Source organism: Lynx canadensis, chromosome B1 (genome assembly GCF_007474595.2).
Source record: "Lynx canadensis isolate LIC74 chromosome B1, mLynCan4.pri.v2, whole genome shotgun sequence".
NCBI classification, from domain to species: Eukaryota; Metazoa; Chordata; class Mammalia; order Carnivora; family Felidae; genus Lynx; species Lynx canadensis.
The window spans coordinates 39,374,941-39,395,697 of record NC_044306.2 but is presented as its reverse complement, the minus strand read 5'-3'; the positions used below and the strand labels follow the sequence as shown (position 1 = coordinate 39,395,697).

General features: G+C 45.1%; 1 protein-coding gene across 11 annotated transcripts in view; it reads left to right on the top strand.

Moving 5' to 3' along the window:
* CSGALNACT1 (chondroitin sulfate N-acetylgalactosaminyltransferase 1) overlaps positions 1-19,121 on the top strand; it is a 345,395-nt gene extending 326,274 nt beyond the window's left edge. For all 11 annotated transcript variants that reach the window (XM_030312497.1, XM_030312495.1, XM_030312499.1 and 8 more), the window contains 4 exons: positions 4,126-4,304; positions 5,459-5,553; positions 14,433-14,514; positions 17,130-19,121. In XM_030312497.1, the coding sequence (XP_030168357.1) occupies positions 4,126-4,304; positions 5,459-5,553; positions 14,433-14,514; positions 17,130-17,419 (646 nt within the window). In that variant the 3' untranslated portion in view covers positions 17,420-19,121. The remainder of the gene's footprint in view (positions 1-4,125; positions 4,305-5,458; positions 5,554-14,432; positions 14,515-17,129) is intronic.
* Positions 19,122-20,757: the final 1,636 nt, after the last annotated feature.

Sequence of the window (20,757 nt, the reverse complement as noted above, 5' to 3'; positions counted from 1 at the left end):
GTTAGTAGAGAATTTCTTTGTTAATTATCAGAGGCCCTTCTTGACAGCAAGAGGAGGGCAAAGGGTTCCTCCAGACATTGGGCAATTATAAGTATTTTGGATGAGTGATCAGGAGGAAGGACCGTACTATTACCCAGCTCCAGACAGACTCATAGCTGAGCTCAGTAACCTGGCAGCCGTGCTGGGAGCCACAGATGGATGACAGTTAGCCCTGGGCCTTCTCCAATACCCATGACTGGCTGATGGTGCCTCCCAGGCCACAGATGACTCTGTCCCATGCTGCCTCCTTGTGCACTCATGTCCAGCTCCCTGATTCAGGCCTTCAGTGCAGAGCCAACACTGTGAGGCTGACAGTAACAACGCTGTTGGCCTTCAGTGCTGGTCATGGTGGATGAGGCAGCCAGGCAGAGGTGGGTGGGGCAGGGTTCTTTGTGGGGATGAGGGTTCAGGGAAGCAGAGGTTGCTGGTACCATGTGGGTACCTGCCCACATGGAGCATAGGGGCTGCTGTGTGGACAGTGAGTGGACAGAGCCGAGTGCCATGCCCTGCAGCTTTCTGCATGGCCTGTAGACACACTGAGAGTGGCTTTGGAGTGCATTTTCAGATTGGGTAGTGCTGTGGACATAATGTGGATCATCTCATCCTTGTAGAGAGGTTGAATGAAGAGAAAGGAAGCAGATTGTCTTTTACATTAGGGCCATATGGAGGGTCCCTTGGCATCCGTTTTCCTGAATTCTTTCTCTAGAGGCAGCACATTGAAGCATAGAAGCTGATGTTTTAAGACTTTTCAAAAAAGTTCTTCCAAACAAAGGTCATTTCAAACACTAGGCCCAGTGTTCTCCCCACCCCTTTTCCTAGTGGCTGTGAGTGACAGACAAGCTCCCAACCCCCATCTTCCTCCCTCCTCTGCCCTCTGCTGCAGCACAGCAGCTGGAAGCAGGGTTTGGGAAATTTGGAGGCAGAACAAACTAGTTTAAGTTACATATTGGATAAGTGCATACTTCAAATTACCACTTTCTCCTTGAAATTTGTGGCACTCATCTGTCTCTACCATTCACTCAGTCCTGTCATGTAGTTAATGCGGTTACCTCTGTTTCTAATGCTGCTTTGTGTTCTTTTTTTTTTCTAAGATTTTATTTTTTTTAATCTCTACACCCAACGTGGGGCTCCGACTCACAACCCCAAGATCAAGAGTCACACACTCCACTGACTGAGCCAGCTAGGTACCCCTGCCATGTGTTCTTATTTAAGTATTCAACGTGACTTAACTTTTGTAAAAATTTGATATATATATATATATATATATATATATATATATACACACACACACACAATGGACGCTGTTCAAGGAGGAAAGTCAGCAGTTCCTTTAACACAACATGTTAAGGAGCAGCATTTCTCTTCCTTTGGTGAAAGTTGCTTGCTGTTGTTCAAATATAAAGCATTTTTATACTTGAACTCTCTAATGATAGATCCTGGAAAACCTCCTGGAGGAGGTACCTGAATTATGAGTCAGAAACAAGCTGAATAAGGAAGGCTCTGCTCAAGGACATGCCAGTCCTCCCTGCTCTGCCAATTAGCTAACAGATATCCCTGCAGTCTGGGAGGATCCCAAACAGTATGAGCCTTGAGACAAATCAAGAAAAAGACCCACTATTGGCTCTTAGAAAAAAGATGAGCCCCTGGGTGTGGATAAGTCCTATGAGAACTGGCAGGAGACTCCCTTAGAGGAAGAGGGAAAAATGTAGGCACCTCCCCAGGGTAAAACTTTCCTGAAAACCTCCTACTTAGGGCAGAAGGAAGTGGGTTGAGCTTGCCTTACAGGAGCTGGGCTGTAGAAAGCTCCAGGAGATGTGAGCAGGACTTCAGGGGCCTCACTCCACCTGCACGTCTTTGCAACAAGTAGGTGGCACTGTCCTAGCTAGGGCCAGGATAGGTCCTGAAGAGGCTTTGGAGCATAACGTCAGTGCTACTCACAGAAAATATGAACTGGGGCCATCTACCGGGAGAATCCCTCCAAAGGTAGAGCAGTGCTGAACTGAAGGCAGAATCTCAGGAAAACAGAATTTTAGAGTGGAAAGGACCCTCTGGGCTCTGTAACCATCAAGTCACAATGAGGAAACTAAGGCAAAAGAAGTAAAATGACTTCCCCCAAATAGATTAGAGGCAGAGCTAGGATTAGAGTCATTCCTCTGTTCACACCTTTAATCACAAACATATGTGGAGCCCCTATTGGGGGTGGGTACGATTCTAGGCCCTGGATCCAGGTTTACTGACTCAGACACCAGTGCTCTTCCAGTCACCAGGCCTCCTGCCTTGATCTAAATCTGAAAAGTGTGTCTGGCTTTGGACTTAGGTGAAGTTGGGCCCACAGATTCCAGAGATAAAAACCAAGCTCACTCCCAGATCTGAAAGAAGATGATAAGGAAGGAGTAGCACGACTAGTTCTACTGATTAAATTACCAGATACAAGTACAACTTAGCATTGGAAAAGTTTCTGATTCTATATTTGTGTTGACCTTTACCCTAGATGGTTACTTGGAATACAAACTTTAAAATGGAAATTTTTTTTTGTATTTGTTTTGAATACATCAAGATTAGAGACAAGTGGGACACCTGGGAGGCTCAGTTTGTTGAGCATCCAACTCTTGATTTTGGCTCAGGTCATGATCCCAGGGTTGTGGGATCAAGCCCTGTGTCAGGCTATGCACTGAGCATGGAGCCTGCTTGGGATTCTCTCTTGCTCTCCCAATGTCCCTCTCCCCAGCTGTCTCTCTCTTTCTCAAAAAAAAAAAAAATGATTAGGGAGAAGTTAGGAATGGGTAGAGGGAAGAGTCAGGCTGTGGAAGGAGAGGAACCATTATGAAAAGAAGGCCCGTGTGAGCAGGAAAAGGGAGATTTGCCAAATGCCAGGCCCCTGCACACACAGGGTTAGGACTCAAAGTAGTTCTCTAGTTCTATCTGGCAGAAGACAATCCCTGTCCCTCTAGGTACAACATGAGTTCCTGGAATTTCTGCTTAAGACATTCCCCATTTCAGGAGCACCTGAGTGGCTCAGTCGGTTGAGCATCCGTCCAACTTTGGTTTAGGTCATGATCTCGCGGTTCGTGAGTTAGAGCCCCGTGTTAGGCTCTGTGCTGAAAGCTCAGAGCCTGGAGCCTGCTTCAGATTCTGTGTCTCCCTCTCTCTCTGACCCTCCCCTGCTCACACTCTGTCTTTCTCTAGCTCTCAAAAATGAATAAACGTTAAAAAAAAATTAAAAAAAATACATGCCCCATTTCAGAAGCTTCTGATGTCCTTGGGAAAGAACAGCCAAGTGAAGAAATGTCTTGGCTTTACTACCACAGGCCTGGGAATCCTCACCTGTGCTAATGATAGCAATTGCTCATGTTTACATACTGCTTTAGACTCTTGGCAGTGTTTATCTAACTAATCACTCTGTGAGATAGTTAAGGTGGGTGTTATTATTCCCATTTTGCAGATGAGGCAACTGCACTTCCAGGAAATTAATGGGTTTGCCTAGATCACAGAATTAATCTATAGGAGAGCCAGGGTTGGGACAGCCCTGGTGATCTGAATCCAAGTCTGTCATTTTCCCTACCATGCTCTCTTGCTTTACCTAAAGGTGGGGAAGGAGTCCAGGTTTAACCTGTTTGGGGATAGATCCACATCAAGACCATCATGCCTGGTCTCTGGAGTTGCATACAGATGGTAGGTGGGGCCATTCCAATGTGATTTTATTTCTTTGGCCCAGTGGTTTCATTAGGTGGTTCAGGAAGCATGGAGATTGCCCTGGGTTCTGTTGACCTAGTCTCCACTTGTTCAAGTTTTCTTTATCACAAAGAATATCCATTAGCCATAACAGTACAGTTTTCATAATGGGGAAATTGCTAGAGAAAGAAAACATAAGTTACAACTTCACTAAGTGTTCTTGGTACCTTTAATCTCAGTGAGTTTCCAGTGAGTCTTGGTCATTCTGTATCTTCTTGGGTAGTGTCTGTGCCTGCAGGGTTACAAAATATAGGTGGCAAAATGTGGGTGGGCCCTGGTCACGTGTTTTCCGAGGGGGTTCTGTCTGCCTGGTGCATGAGCGCATGAGTGACTGTGTCTGGTCTTCCCTTTTAGAGCTGCCAACTTCAGGAACTTTACCTTCATCCAACTGAATGGAGAGTTTTCTCGAGGAAAGGGACTTGATGTTGGAGCCCGCTTCTGGAAAGGAAGCAACGTCCTTCTCTTTTTCTGTGACGTTGATATCTACTTCACCTCCGAATTCCTCAATACATGCAGGCTGAACACACAGCCAGGTATGGGGATCTGGAGTTGGCTCTTCCCTTTCTCTCCCCCAGGGTGGCCTTCAGCTCTGTCACACACTCGTTCTCTTCATGGTTCCCTCTGATGTCCTGCTTCTGAATTGGCCCGATTTTACCCAATGACCAAGAAAAAGCAAAATCATCTGGTTTAATTTCTCCTTTATGTCATGGTGTGGGCCTGTCAGCTGCCATAATTCTGGGACTCTTTGGCCTAGGTTCAAGTCTAAAACTCATTTACCATTTTCAGCTAAGAGGTTGGCCTGAGTGAACACCCACGGGAGAAAGTGCTGGGGGTTTGGGGGAGACATGGACTGGAAAGCTGCCTGACACTAAAGGGAAAGGCATAGCTGTGGTCAGTTCCCAAGGGAGCAAGGGCTCTGAGTGGGAAGAACCCACAATATGAAAATGATTTTCATAGAGTTTGACTCATAGCAAGGGCTGATATTCAGTGGATAACTACTGTTAAAATATTGAAACTCTTCTGTGGAAACTGGTAAAGAGCAAGTGCCTGGGGTCCCTATATCTACTCCTGCTGCCTAAAGTCACCATGACCCCTCTGGCAACCCTTTAGACTTCCCACAGACCAGCAATTAAAGGGTTAATGTCTGGAAGGGCAGGGAGTACCAGAACTCTCTTTCACACTCACTCCTGTTGGTTGATACCCAGTGCCACAGCCACCAACTGCCAGTATTTGGGGTTTTTTTTTTTTGTTTGCTTCTATTTTTTATTTTAGAGAGAGGGAGTGAGCCGAGCACATGTGTAAGCAGGGGAGAGACAGAGAGGGAGAGAGAGGTCCCAAGCAGTCTCCACACTCAGTGCAGAGCCCAACATGGGGCTTGATCCCACAACCTGGGATCATGACCTGAGCTGAAATCAAGAGTTGGATGCTCAACTGATTTAGCCACCCAGGCACCCAAGGACTGTCAGTATTTTGAATACCACTTCTTTGCTAGGAGGTCAGAGATATTTGAGAGTCTGTCCCTCTGATCTACCTGTGCAGAACTCCTAAGATCTGTTTTAGGGTTGAGTGATAAGAAAAGGAAAAGTGGATGCAAATATCTGGGACATTTCAGAGGACTGAATATAAGTGTACTAACCTAATAGTGTTGTCTGTTGCTTTAAGTGAATGTTTGTTTTCTGGTTTGCAGGGAAGAAGGTATTTTATCCAGTCCTTTTTAGTCAGTACAATCCTGGCATAATATATGGCCATCATGATGCGGTCCCTCCCCTAGAACAGCAGCTGGTGAGTAATTACCCTGCAGGTGCCTTTGTGTGGCTCTGTTTCATGTCTTTCATTACCAGGGGCACCTGACCATGAGTAAAGGTGAGTGGAAATCTGTGGACTGATTCCCATAGTAATTTTTAAGTTTGTCAGACGTTCTGGCCTTTGCTCCCAGCGCCTTGTTGATTAAAAGTGCTTGCAATATTTAAAAGTGGAAAATAAATAGGAACAGTACCTTACAGAAAGGTAATTTCACACCTTCATAGTTTTCTTATATCATTTTTGGAAACTATTATTATTGCATTATGGATGCAACCAGCACATTTTCTCTTTATTATTACAAACTATATGAGGTAAGAAGGGTGAGATTTATGGTCCCATTTGACAGATGGAAAAGAGAAGTCAGAAAGGGTGGCTCACCCCAGGTCACATAGTGAGTGAGTCAGTGGGGGCATAAGGACAGATCCAGGGCCCTTCCCATCACACTATCATTGTCACAAACCACAGGGCCTTGGGTCCAGGGTAGCAGCAGCGGCATCACCAGCAAGGTAGCTTTTTTTTTTTTTTTTAATGTTTATTTATTTTTAATAGAGAGAGAGAGAGAGAAAGAGGAAGAGGGACAGAGAGAGAGAGGGAGACACAGAATCTGAAGCAGGCTCCAGGCTCTGAGCTGTCAGCACAGAGCCCGATGCGGGGCTTGAATTCATGAACTACGAGATCATGACCTGAACTGAAGTCAGACACTTAACTGACTGAGCCACCCAGGTGCCCCACAAGGTGGTTTCTAAAGGAATGTTGGAGGGACTTCTCTGCTAAGGTCTTGGCTGCACAGATGATAGTGGAGCCACACAGCCACCAAGGATCTCTGTACACCGAGTGGTCTTGGTGGTGGTAGTGTTGGCAGTTAGTCCATTCAGCAGAAAAGCTGTGCAGGCAGGAGGAAGATGACCCCAGAAGAGGGTCTCTGTCATGCACATAGGCATACCCTATGCCCTTCTGAGACAAAATTCCTCAAGATTATTGTCATCTCAAGCGTGAACTGTTACCTTTTCCTGCAGAGAGATCAGCTGAGTTTGTCTACAGCTGTTTCCAGCTCGGGCTGAATATCGGGGGCATCTGACCTGGGGCTGTCTCTTGTTCATCGCTTTGAGTAGCTCTGTCTCCTCTTGAGGCAAAGCCATTGCTTCTGTGCAATGGGAGAGTAATCAGTTTTCATTGAAAGTTCTTTGAAATTCTTGTGGAGGACTGATTCTGTCTTTAAGCTTCCAGAAATAGCAAAACCTGTTCATTCTCCTGTTAATCCTCCGATTAACCTCTGGCAGCTCATTTAGGATCTTTTCCAGAAGGTTTCAGCCTGGTCCCCTGAGGTTGGACGAGGTTTGCTCCTCACCAATCCTAGCATGGTTTCCCTTTGGGCCCAAGCTGGTAATGGTAATGACCAAGTATGGTAATGAGTTATCTCTCCCCTCAGTGAAATTCTAATACCACAGATATATACTGAATATCTGTTTATGTATCTGTAATTTATATACACAAATATGACACGTATTTAGTATATGTGTGCTGCATATACTAAACATAGTATATGTCAACACAGTAAGAGTTTTTCACTCCCCAAGAACCAGTTTTTATCTACTTTAGGGTGATATCACTTCTGTGGAGACACAAAAGTTTTTTGTTTCCTTTCCATGAGTTCTCTGTTTCTAATAGGGTTTGGGAGTTGGGGGAAAGGGATACAATAAGCCTCCTTGGTTAAATAAAGTACTTAGTACTTCTTTGCATTTGACATCAGATGTGATTAATTTTTCAACTTCAAATTCATAAGATCTTATTTGCTTGCAAGGAATTCTTTTCATTGCACACTTTAAAAGTTTTATCCTTTTATTACCATTCCTGCAGGGAAGCAGGTACAAAGGGGAGCTAGAGGTATGATGTAGTTAAGCCAGTTTCTCAGATCTCCAGAATTAATGGTCAAGCAGAAACAGAACTCAGATCGCTGCATCCATAGCTCGAGCCTCTGAATTATCCTGCAAATGCAGGATATTTGACATTTATTTCCAAATGCACCTTAGAGCTATCCTGGAGCATGCAAATCTGATTATGTTAGGGTTCAGTGTTCATGATGATTTAGTCTAGAGAAACATAGCAGTTGTCTCTGAGACACTGGGGGTTCTCCATCCAAAAAGGATGTGTTGATTATGTTTGTTATTAGATGAGCCATGTATTGAGCACTTGCCGCCTGCAGAGAACTAGACTAGACATTCTGGAGGAGTCAGAAGAACTGAAACAGTTTCTTATGCTCAGAAGTGATTGGGGAGGTCACTTTGCTCACCCTCTTGTTTTGTTTTTATAGACTGGCCCAAGATCACACAACCAGCTAGTAGCAGAACTCAGGCCAAAAGCAGGATTTCCTTACCCCAGTGCAATGGAAGCAGATTTGCTAAGATCTTGATGAGGGCTGAAATATAAAGGAAATGATCTGACAAAAATTCCAAAGGAGAACATAAAGCTACAGAAATTAATTTAATGGAGACAGAATGTGTAGGTGCTGAGAAGGTATAAAATAAAAAGAGATGATTAGAGACGGTGAGTTAGGAAAGACTTCCTACCAAGGGTTCATTTCGGCTCATTCATGAAAGATACAGGATATAGATACAGATATAGATATAGATATATAGATACAGGTATAGATATAGATATAGATATAGATGTAGATATAGATATAGATATAGACAAGATAGAGATACAGGTAGAGATAGAGATAGAGATAGAGATACTCTTGAGAGTCACCCCTGGAATACATCAGTATCAAGGTGAAGGGAGAATACAGATCCAGAATGTAGCTGTAACAAAAATTACCAACGGATGCAAACACAAGACAAATTTTCAGAGCAGCCCTGCAAATGTGACCTTGTTAGTGCCTGTGCTAGTCATTGCTTCTCAGGCCATTGCCACTGCTGTTTGATAACACTGTCTTCAGACTAAAGCCAGAAGCTACATTTATGACTTGTGTGTGTATATGTGTTCAGACTACTTATTTCTTTACTTTTGAGTACAAGCCATTAATGATAAAAAATATGCAAAATGATGGAATTTTATGCTAACATTTAATTTCTTGAGTTTTAAACCTGAGATAAAACTTGCTGATGCTTTAATGTAGAAACAGCTCAGAGAGAAAGGAATGACTGTCATTTAAATAATTATTAACTTTAGACATTCCACTCTCTTGGCTCAAGCCTTGTACCTGCTGGGGCCACTGCCGGAATCTTCTACCTCTTCTGTCTGTAGACCTTTTCCCTCTCCTATAATCTGGTCTTTCCTTTACCCCCTGCCAGAGATACGTTTCCAAAACACAGATTAATCTCATTTTAAATAATCTTTTATGGCACAGAGCCAGTGGTGTGCTAGTAAATGTTTAACAACCCACACTCTTAAAAGGTGGGGGAGAGAAAAGCCCTGATTCATAGCATTTGCCACTTTCCATGGTGTCAGTACTCCCACTGTGGCCTATTTCAGGCCCCCAGAGTGATGTCACTGAACACCGAGGCGGGAAGAGACTTGTGAAGTCCTGGTGAGCTGGTACTGGCCAGCTGCAGCACCACACTGCCAGCCTTGATTCCTTTGTGGGATTAACTGCTCTCCACAAACTGACTCTGAAACTGGTTACAGAGGAAATGTCTGCAAACCCCAGCACCCGGCACATGGTACCAGCTTGGTAGACACCCAGGCTGGCTGCTCTGCCAGGCAAGCATACCCACCCTGTGTGCCGGCCTCCCCGCTCGGGGCCATCTCCTCACCATCTCTGCTGCCTGCGGTGCCTGACATCTCAGTCCACCATGCATCCCACCCATCATTTAAATCCAGTGGCTTTGTGCTCCTCTGTCCAGTGTGTGAATGTTTTAATGGCTCCTGTCCTTGCCCTCTTGGATTATATACCCTTACCTGTCTCTACCCACTTCCAAGAAGTATTTCACCACTAACCTGCATTTTGGTTTAAATTTCTAAAAATTGCTGACTGGGCATAGTCCATCCTTTTGGTCTGCTTTTAAATATTCGGAAAGCAGACACTCACTGAGTTCCAAAAGTAGTGTTAACAGGTGCCGTACTCAAGCCTTTTGGAACCCAGCACTGTGCCTGCTTTATTTTGGGGAATCTCAGTAAGGTGATGAGCTATTATTATGCTCATTTCACAGCTGAAAATTTGAAGCTTAGAGAATAAGTCACTTGCTCAGATTGCTAAGTGGCAGGGCTGGGAACTCAGATCCTGCCCCGTATGATGGAGACTGGGCTAAGGATAACTGGGTGGTAGGGGATGTGTCCTGTGGCCTCAGAGTGCTTCCATGAGAGCATAGAGTCTAGCTTTAGGTGGTAGATTCCTGGAATAGGGAACCTGGACGATTCCTGGTCCAATATGACACCCTTCAGAAGACACTTTATCTTTAAAAAAATTTTTGATTAATGTTTATTTTGAGAGAGAGAGAGAGAAAGAAAGAGAGAGCACAAGTAGGGGAGGGGCAAAGGAAGAGGGAGGCACAGAATCCAAAGCATCCTCCAGGCTCTGAGCTGCAGCACAGAGCCCAGTGCGGGGCTCAAACCCACAGACCGTGAGATCATGACCTGAGCAGAAGTCGGATGCTTAACTGACTGAGCCACCAGGCACCCTGACACTTTATTTTTTTTTTTTTTAAGCAGATACCAATAAAAGAAGACTTGTAGAAAAATGTGGGTTAGTACAGACCTTGGAGGAGGTGGCTTTTGAGTCCATTCTTAAACCAATTCTATGACAGCTGTGCCTCCAGAATATCTTCTCAAGAAATGGAAACTGTCACAGCAATCATGGTGTTGGTTTGGGCTCAGCCACAAGTGGCCGAGTTCTCCTGGGCAGGTCACTCTGCTTCCGTGCTACAAGGCACACGCAGCCTCCCTCAGGACCCTGATAATAAGGAAGGTACAGGGTGGGGTCGTGGAGTGCCCAGCCCAGCTACCAAAGCCCCTGAAGCTCAGCATGTGTGCCGCTCACAGGCAGGGCTGACCACATAATTGGCATGGCCCAGTGCACAGTGAAAAATGCAGGGCCCTTTAAGAATTAAGAATTTGAAGCGCATGAAACCAGGCAGGGAACCCTCTAAGCGCGGGGCCTGGGGACTGCACGGGTCACATCCCACTGGCGTTTGTGAATGTGAGGCTGGGCGAACGCAACCTCGGTTCTTGGGAGGCTCTCTTTGATTTAGAGGAAATACTCTGCCTGAGTATTTGTTATTTATTTTATTTCAGGGCCCAGATTGCTTCACGGGCAGTTGTCCAAGTCAGCACCATTAAAGCAACAGGCGCTGCCTCCCCGGCTCCCCGCGCAGCTGCAGGGCTGCCGCCTTCCCACATCTTTGGGGAGAGACGCTGATTTGTGCTTTGTGTTTTGGTCCTAATAGAAAATAATCACCCCCGTCACGTGAATCGCCCACAGAGCTTTGGGTCTGGAAACTTCCTGTGGGAGAGCGGGCTCCACAACTGTCCTTTTGTGGTGTGTGCATGTCCCGCAGTGCTCTGCCGAGATCTAAGGTGGGGAGAGAAAGGGTGCTGCAGAGAGTTGAGAGGAAGCCAGCTCTTGAAAGACATTTTTTAAAAATGAGGATAGCACTTGAAAACGGAGCGGTGAAATTCAGGACAGGAGATGTTTTTCTTTTAACGTATAATCTTAGGGTTTCTTCCTCCTCTGTTGTAGTAAACATCATTGGTGTGTATCTTTTCAAAGCTTGAACAGAGCAGTGGAGCTCCTGAGGCCTGGGGCAGAGATTCTAAGAAGTAGAGCCCTCTGAACTGAGAACAAACTGAGGGTTGATGGGGGGTGGGAGGGAGGGGAGGGTGGGTGATGGGTATTGAGGAGGGCACCTTTTGGGATGAGCACTGGGTGTTGTATGGAAACCAATTTGACAATAAATTTCATATATTGAAAAAAAATAAAGTATCAGGGATGACTTAAATAATAAAACATGACCTAGCATGAAAAAAAAAAAAAAAAAAAAGAAGTAGGGCCCTCTGCTCAGTCCCCAGGAAGGTGCAAACGTATTTGTTTGTTGGTCCAGAGCTACACAATTCTGAGAATTTTCACCCTGGAGTTCCTAGGCCTTCTCCGAGCCACTCACGAATTCCCTAGTTGAACTATGTCTGTTTCCACTGCCCCAGGACTGCTCTTCATTCTTTCATTGGAGAAACACTTATTGAGCACCTGCTGTTTGCTGGATAGTGATCTGGGTGCTGTGAAGGAGACCAAGGCCCTGGGCAGACATTCACCAGTGGTCATAGGGGAAGACAGAACAGAGAAACCGATGCATCAACAGGATAATTTCAGAGAGCCATAAGTGTTGTAGAGAAAGTAAACCAGGCGATGGGACAGAGAGTGACATGTTGGTGTGGGGGGTGGTGCTGACACAGGCTGGGAGGGTGAGGATGACTGCTCTAGGCAAGTGACATTGGAGCTCAGTGGTGAGCAGGAAAAAGGTGACCTAGATAGGGAGTCTGCAAGTGTCCAGCCTTAGAGACCTGTGAGCCTGGTATGTTCAAGGGCAGAATAGAATGAGACACTGTAGGAGGGGATATGAGATGGGTGAGGCAGGCCAGGGTTGGGTCACATAGGACCTTTGCAAGCTAGAGGTTTTCTCTGGGTTTTATTCTAATTGCATTAGAGAGAATGCAATTAAAGCCCCTGCAGGGTTTTAAATCAGAATGAGCTGTGATCTGATGCATGTTTGAGAGTACTCACTCACAGCTAGGTTGCTCGTTGAGGGCACTAGGCCAATGACTCGGCACAGCTGTGGATGGTAGAGCCTGTCATACGTGAACTCCATCTTGCTCTGACCATGCTAAGGGTATGGATCAGATCAGTTTCCACCAAGGGCTAAATTTCAATGAGCATATCAGATAGTGGCTTTCCCTGGCTTGCCAACTTTAAAGCTGGCATCAATAAGTGTTTATAAGGTGCATTCCCCAGCTCACAAATCAGTTTGACTCTGTCACATTGTCCCCAGGTGAGGGTCACTCTTTACCTTGTTCAACCTTGCTGGGCACTGCATCACAGCCCAGGTCTGAGCCCTGGCCCATTGTTCTTCCTGTTTGGAGCTTTCTCTTTTTAGATTCCGTACAGACCTCAGCCAAATGGTTGAAGTTTGGATACTGGCACTTCTCTTTGACTCCATTTTTACCCAGAAGCTTAGAGGACTGTGTCCTGACCAGCAGAAAAGATATTAAGCCATTAGCTGCAATAGAAACCATGTACCTGGTATGAAACAGAAACCATTTTAAAAAAATGACTCAGTGGAGATTTTTCCAAACTTTCCTGCCCTGCAAAATCTTTCCAGTTGATACTAATGAAATTGTCTTGTCACTTGGGAGATATTGTATAACAGGCCTTTGTTCTGCAGAAGAATTGGAGCACATCTGCTGGGCCACTAATGGACAAAACCTCTCTTGGTCCTTATTTCCCTTCAGCAGCCCTGACGCATGTGTGTTCACTCTGTGCAGGCAACATCTATGTGTAGGTTGTAATGAAAATAAGGTGGTTCCATGGGTTACAGAGTAGAGAAATGTTTAAGTTCACAGCCCTTCCACAAACATTTGTGGAATGTAATTGAGGCTGTAGTGGCAACAACATGAAACTTCGGGAAGGTGAAAAAGCAGTGAGGATGCATGTTTGGATAGTAGACCTGGAAAAGACCTTAGCCTCGATTTAGCTCAACTTCCTCATTTATAGGAAAGGAAATAGAAGCTCAAAGAAGTGAGGGACCTGCCTGAGGCAAAAAAGCCAGCCAGTGGTCAAGTTGGGAGGAGATGCTGGTGCTCCTCCCAGCCTACACCCAGCTCTGATTAGCAGTGAACAGAGCCAGACCTCGCAGGCAGGAAAATGCAGAAATCCCAGTGGATGGGGAAGGGGCAGCCTCCTTCCCCTTCCCCTTCCCCAGAAGGGCACTTTCTCCACTAAGCACCTATGTTAATCTCAAGAATGAATCATAGAAAAGAGCTATTAAGGTGTCAGACTTAGTCCCAGAGTGATTTCAGCCAAACAATTACAGTGTTTTAAAAGCCTTGGTGCTTTAGCAAATGCATTGGAAATTTACTTGCCGAGTAAGAGACTGAGGAGGACCAGGTCTCGCTGTTTGAAGACAGTCACTGCTTGGATGGTCTCTCGGCAGCCCTGCAGCTTGCCACCACCACAGATGCTTTGGGGAACAGTTTGGTTTTAAAACAGTTTAAAGATGAATGGACAGAGTCTTTCTTCCGAACCTGGACTCTTGGCGCCCTTTACCTCAGCAAGTGAGACTTAGCAGAGCCAGAGTAACACGCTGCCTTCTCAGGTTTTCTTTTTATTCCCCGAGGGAGTCCTGTTTGTGCCCTGTGCCAGGGCAGCTGAATTCTGAGTTGTTCTCGATCCCTTTTCTCCACTTCCTGAGCCCTTTGCTGGCTCCCTGCCCAGCCCTATGCGAGGGGCCGAGGCCTCCAATTCTCTCTGGCACTGGTGTTGGGCCAGACACGTAGGTGGCTTTTCCATGGCGCTGCTCAAAAACTTGCTCTCCTGGTTTGTTTTTGAGTGTGTGTGTGTGTGTGTGTGTGTGTGTGTGTTGTGTGTGTGTGTGCGCGCGCCTGTGTGTTTTCATGCCTACACCCTAGAAACATTCCAACCAGAGGTGCCAAAAATCACAAGGCCCATTTTGGAACTGGTGAGTTCACTGTATTCCTACCCTCTGAAAGGACTCAAATCCATCTGCATTTCCCACACGGGGTTGTGGTTGTGGCTACTGATCAGTGGTGGGATGGGCTCCCTATTGAGCATTGCTTACACAAGTTTGTGAATCCTCTCTATTTTTATCTACTCTGTCCTCCCCTCTGAAATGACAGCGCTTTCCCTGCAGGTCATAAAGAAGGAGACTGGATTTTGGAGAGACTTTGGATTTGGGATGACCTGCCAGTATCGGTCAGACTTCCTCAATATAGGTAAGACCAGGCAAAGGGCCGCGAGTCCGCGCCTCTGCTGCCACCAAGAGGCCGTGAGAGGCCACGAGGAAGTCAGGGCAGGTTTCCAGGAGTCTGATGACAAAGGTGGTGCCATTTCCTAGGAAAGGCCCTTCCTCTCATCATGGACTGAGGCGCTGGACCAGGACAGGGCTTGGGAGTGTGCAACACATGAGCCCCTATAATCTGCATCAGCCCCTCTCAGTCACCCCAGTTGCAGCACACAATCTCAGGGAAAAGGCAGTTGTTGCAAAAAGGCAGCTTCAAGGCAGGTCACCCCCCAGTATCTCCTTCCAACCTAGTTCTGGCTGTAGTCCCTCTCATGCAGAACTTTCTGGGCCTCCATAGTAGCAGGGGCCACTGAAAAAAATAAGGGCAACATGAGAAATTTTGGAAAATCACATACCAGAAAATATCCAAATTTCTCTCTGCTGAACTTGCAAAAATTCCAAATGCTACTTCAAGCTCTGAGTGTACAGTCACCATCAACACATACATGTGTGCACACACACACACACACACACACACTCCAAGAGCACCAAGAGGAAAGGCCCTTAGGTTGCAGTTGAGGAGACCAAAAGGCAAAGGGTCTGCAGCAAGTGAGGGACATAGGATGAGAACAGAGCATCTCCTGTCCCCCTTGGAAATGCCACTCCCCTCCCCATAGTGGTACCTACTCATGTGCCTCGAAACAGAATTGTGGATTATACATGACTAGGGTATGAATGAACAGGCCCGAAACCTTGATCTTGGGCTCAGGGGCTCAGGGTAGACCCCAAGCTTGGATGGAGTCAGGGAGGCCCTGCAGAGCATGGAGACTTCTATCCCTCCACCTCCTTGTGGGCCTCCCAGACTCTGCTCCTCTTGCTCTCTCCTGGTGATTCCTGTTCATGCCCGAGGCCTAACGCGTCTCTTTTTAAGATCAGTGACTCAATCTGAGCAGCCCCAGGTTTTTGTCCAGAGGGGAGTAGACTTCAGGGACTATAGAACCCCTATAAAAAGAAAGAAAGAAACAACTTGAAGCTAAAGAAGCAGCAGAGCACCCAGGACGTTGGTCTCTGAGTGGCTGGGTGCTCCCACATACCGGCAACTAACCATAGGTGTTCTTTGATTTCTCTAAGAAATATTTCTAAATGATTATGTGCAAATCAGATTTCTAAAAATGACTAAAATTTTTTCTAAAGCCGATTTCCATTTCGAGAAACTCTGTTTCCTTGTTCTGTGTACAGGGAAGGATTTTTTTTTTTAATGGTGTATGTTTATCCAATTTGAATTTAGAATAAGTTGGATTTTCCTAAAGATGGGGCATAGCTGCAGTTGAAACATGTGGGGACAGTTGGCTGGTGAGGGTGCTTTTCCTCAGTAAGCCGTGGCCATGACCTCAGAATCTCTGGGTCACATCTGGACCCAGGTAATTCTTTGCAATCTTGTATTTATTTGTAAGCATCTTAACTTTTGCACCTTCTATTTAATAAGTTGTGATGATACCGATGATAATAAATCAATTACAGATAACCAAGCACTGCCCCTTACATTACTATCTCATTTGGTTATGACATCTAGTTCATTTCAGGATAAAGAAACCAAAACTCAAGAGAGGTGAAGTGGCCAAACCAAGACTCAAATTCTAGATGCCTGACTCAGTATCGTACACTGGCCCACCAGTGGGGTACCACGAATCACTCGTGTACATAGCCCAGCCCTGGTTGGGATGCAGTTTTCCTGTGCGGGAGCCCCTCCCCCAGGCCCAGCGATGGCCTTGATCAGAACAATGCAGCCTGGGGGCTACAGAGGGTAAAGGGACTACATGATACCTCTGATGAAAGGTGTTGAGGATGACTTTACTCCTTCTTGTACGAATTAAATAAATCTCCTAGGCGAGAAAGGAACAGTGACAAAAAACACAAGTCTTCTCTGGTTCTGTTTGGTTTGCAGTGGGCTTTAGGTTAAGAAAAGACATGGGGCATCTCAGTTTATAAAGGTGAGACTTTAAGGGACCATTACTCTGTGAAGGCGTCCACCATGGAGTGAAACCACATTTTTTGAGTAGAACTTCAGAACTGGGAGGCCAGTCCCTTAAACATGCCTCACTTCACCGGCCTGTGATGGACACACAGCTTTTGGGACCACTTTAGTGTATGAAAGGCAGAGTATTTTGTGGGATGTAGTTTTTTTCATGCTGAGATCCCATTACTCTTCCAGGCTGCAAGCCCCTGCTTCACTTTGTTTGAATGACAGGAGGCCACATTCAAACAGAAACAAGAGTTTCCATTTGAAGGTTTTAAGCTGAAAAGTCTTAACATGGGGCTCAGGCCAACATTAGCACTGCTGATGGCTCTCGGAAGCAGGCAGGTGCTGGGGCTTCTCTTTGCAGTCTTATTCTCTCAAGGAGTTGATGCTGGCCACCACTGCCACCAAGGTCCTGAGTTCCCTTTCCCGGATGGACATGCTCCTAACTTGGGGGGTGGGGGGAGCGGTGAAACATCTCCCCTAATGCTTCCTCTCTTCATGCAAAGTTCTGTACAGATCAGAAAGGCAAGTACAGATCAGGAGACTGGCTGCGCAGCTCGATTCAGCAGTGTGTTCTCTCCTGGCAGGTGGCTTTGATTTGGACATCAAAGGCTGGGGTGGAGAGGATGTGCACCTTTATCGCAAGTATCTCCACAGCAACCTCATAGTGGTGCGGACGCCGGTGCGGGGACTCTTCCACCTCTGGCATGAGAAGCACTGTGTGGATGAACTGACCCCTGAGCAGTACAAGATGTGCATGCAGTCCAAGGCCATGAACGAGGCATCCCATGGGCAGCTGGGGATGCTGGTCTTCAGGCATGAGATAGAGGCTCACCTTCGCAAACAGAAACAGAAGACAAGTAGCAAAAAAACATGAACTCCCAGGGATAGATTTGGGGAGATGGTTTATTTTTTCCCTTTTGTGATTACTGAATAAGTGGCTGTGACAAGGAAAAGATTTCCATAAAGGGCAAAAAAAAGAATTCAACTGATTAGTAAAAGCGACGAGGGGGAGAGCCTCCGATTTCTCTCTGCCTGTTTGGCTTTACGCAACAGGAATTAAAATCTTTGCCTGCAAAAGTAGCCCAAATGCATCCCATGTAGTGTCTGACAAAGGCAGAATGATTGTGAGATTATAAGCCTAATGGCATGGAGGTTCTGATTGTGTGTACAGCAAAGTGAGAGCTGTTATCTTTTGTGCTCATTGAAATATTCATGAATTGAGACCAGTTTTGTAAAAAGTTCTTGGGAATGAAAGGCAGGCACATGTCTCCCCATATGAACGATTATATTGGTAGAGCTGTAGTGCCCAGGAATGCTAAAATATCAGAAGACAGGTGAGGAGACTTCGTGATACTCAAAGATACACCCATGGCAATCCTTGTGAGTATATTAAACAAAACCAAATGGACTCAAAAAGGAAAAAAAAAAAAAAAAGAAACTATTGTATCATTTCCACCCAAGATTAACCAAAAATAATCTGCTCATCTTTTTTATCATAGTTTTAACCATCTCCATTTCTCAATTTTATTTAAAAATGCACTTTTTTGGCTTATGAGTTATATTCTGCTTATTTAATTACCAACTTGCAAGCCTTACTAAGAGAGCACAAGTTAGCATACATTTTTATATCTTTTAAGAAAATACTTTTAGGTATATTATGAGAACTTTTCGTTCAGATTGATCCCCATATCCAAGGACATGCCAAATGCTGATCCCGTCAGACACCGAATGTCAGATCTTTGGTCATATGGAAGTCATGGTGTGGGGCTACTGATACATCAAGACATATAGATACTTTATCTGAAGAATATTTCCCAAGGGGAGCAACTGAACACTGGAGGGAAAGAAAGATACACTTTTTACCTTAGCAGAAAAGGAAAACTCATTCAGACTGGTAATATCTTGATTTATTCAGAAGTCAAAAAATACATTTTCTCCTCAGGAGAACTGGGGATCACTTTCTTACCTGTTTAAATAAACCAAAGTATACTGTGTGAACCAAACAATCTCTTTTCAAAGCAGGGTGCTCTTCCTGGCCGCTGGCTTTCATGAGAAGAAATGCAGACAAATGTATTTTGTGAAAGATCACTCCATCTGCCAGAGTCAAGTGAGATGTAAGACTTTGCTACATGTTCACCTACCCCCACCTAGGGAAGTAACTATTTTTTAAATGACGCAGTTCTACTGAGTCACTAAGATGCTTCTGAAAATGGCATTTTATTACAGTTTCCAACTATTTAAAAAAATAAATACAGTTAACATTGAGTGATTTCTACATTCATGTGAAAATTATTTATTAGCCAGCACCAGATGCATGAGCTAATTATCTGTGATTCCTTGCCTTCTGTTTGCCCCCAGTCAACTCATTGTTTAAAAGCTTCAGGAACATTCAAGCTGTTGGTGTGTAAAAAAAAAAAAAAAAAAAAAAAAAAAAAAAAAAAGAAAAGAGAGAAAGAAAAAAAGAAAAAAATGCATTATATTGATTTGTACTGGTAGTTCATAAATTTTAATCAAAATGCAGGACATGAATGTAAGGTGGCATTGGAGAGCTAATAAAATATGATTTGTGGATATGATTTCTTCTTGGAGCAAGAATGCCATGTTTTTAGTTTTGGGAAAACTTTTTACATATGCAGAGACCAGGGTTTCTCAACCTTGGTGCTAGAGACATTCTGGGATAGATCATTCTTTGTTGTGGGGGCTGTCCTGTGCACTGTAGGACATTTAGCAGCACCTCTGGCCTTCACCCACTAGATGCGAAGAGCATCTCTCACCTAGGCTGACAACCAAAATGTATCCAGTCATTTCCAAATGTCCCCTGGGGGACATAAAACTACACCTGGTTGAGAACCACTGGTATAGAAGGAGAGAAGCATAATGAAAACTCTGGCTGTGAATACATTTTACTTGTCCTTTTTATTTTTTTTAAAGCTTATTTATTTTGAGAGAGAGAGTGTGCACACACGTAAGTGGGGGGAGGGGCAGAGAGAGAAGGAGAGAGAGAATCCCAAGTAGGCTCCATGCTGCCAGGACCGAGCCCAATGTGGGGCTTGATCCCATGAACCATGAAATCATGACCTGAGCTGAAACCAAGAGTCGAACACTTAACTGACTGAGCCACCCAGGTGCCCCTACTTGTCCTTTTTAGTTAGAAGAAATTGAGAAATGGTTCCCAAGGTCCCTTTCTAATTCAGTTTCATATTTTCACATACCCTGGTGATACTAGAGATTCTGGGCACGTCTGGCTTTGTGGGACTGACCAGCACACTCCTCCTATATTCTTCCAGTGTCTGGAGGACGTACTTCCAATAGGCAGGCAACAGGAAGCAAATGTGATCATGAAATTAGGTCTAAGTGTCCTGCAGATGCTACAGTCCCAGGCTGTACTGTGGGCTAACTAGCCATTTGTGCTTGTTTAAATTGCATCTCACAGATGCCTGAGGCAGCGATTAAGAACTGAGTTTCAGCAATTGGTTAAGAATTGCTGAGGGTAGCTGAAGAGAAGAGGAAACAGCATAATATTAAACCATTTCTCCCTTTTTAGAACTTAGCTAAAGCAGTTTTATCAAAAAGTAGGAGCCCTCTTGGGGCATCTGGCTGGCTCAGTGGGTAGAGCAGTCACCTCTTGATCTGGGGGTTGCAAGTTCACACCCCATGCTGCGGTAGAGATTACTTAAAAATAAAATTTTAAAAAACAAACAGTATGAGCCCTCTGAAAGTGCATGTAAGAGGGGATCTTAGTTTGAGCTGCTATATCAAAAATACCTAGACTGGGTGACTTAAGCAACAAAATGATTATTCAGGTCCTAAAGGCTGAGAAATCCAGGATCAAGATCTGGTATCTGGTGAAGACCCATCTCCCTGCATCCTCACAGGGCTGAGAGCAGAGGGCTGGCTGTCTTCTGGGCACTAATTCCATCGTGGAGCCTACCTCATGACCTAATTACCTCCCAAAGACCTCACTTCCAAATACCATCACATTAGTGCTTCAACATCTGAATATTGTAGGAACACAAACATTCAGTCCATAGCAGGACCCATCCCCCTTCCCTGGACCAAGACACATACAAAAGAAGGGTTGGTGAAAGCGCCACTGAAACGTTACATTGAGGGGCTTGGAATTTAACCTCAGCAGCAAAGGAAAGCAGTAATGAACTCTGGTTTGAAAGACCCAGTCATGACATCTTCTAAAGGAAAGATACTGCCGAGGAA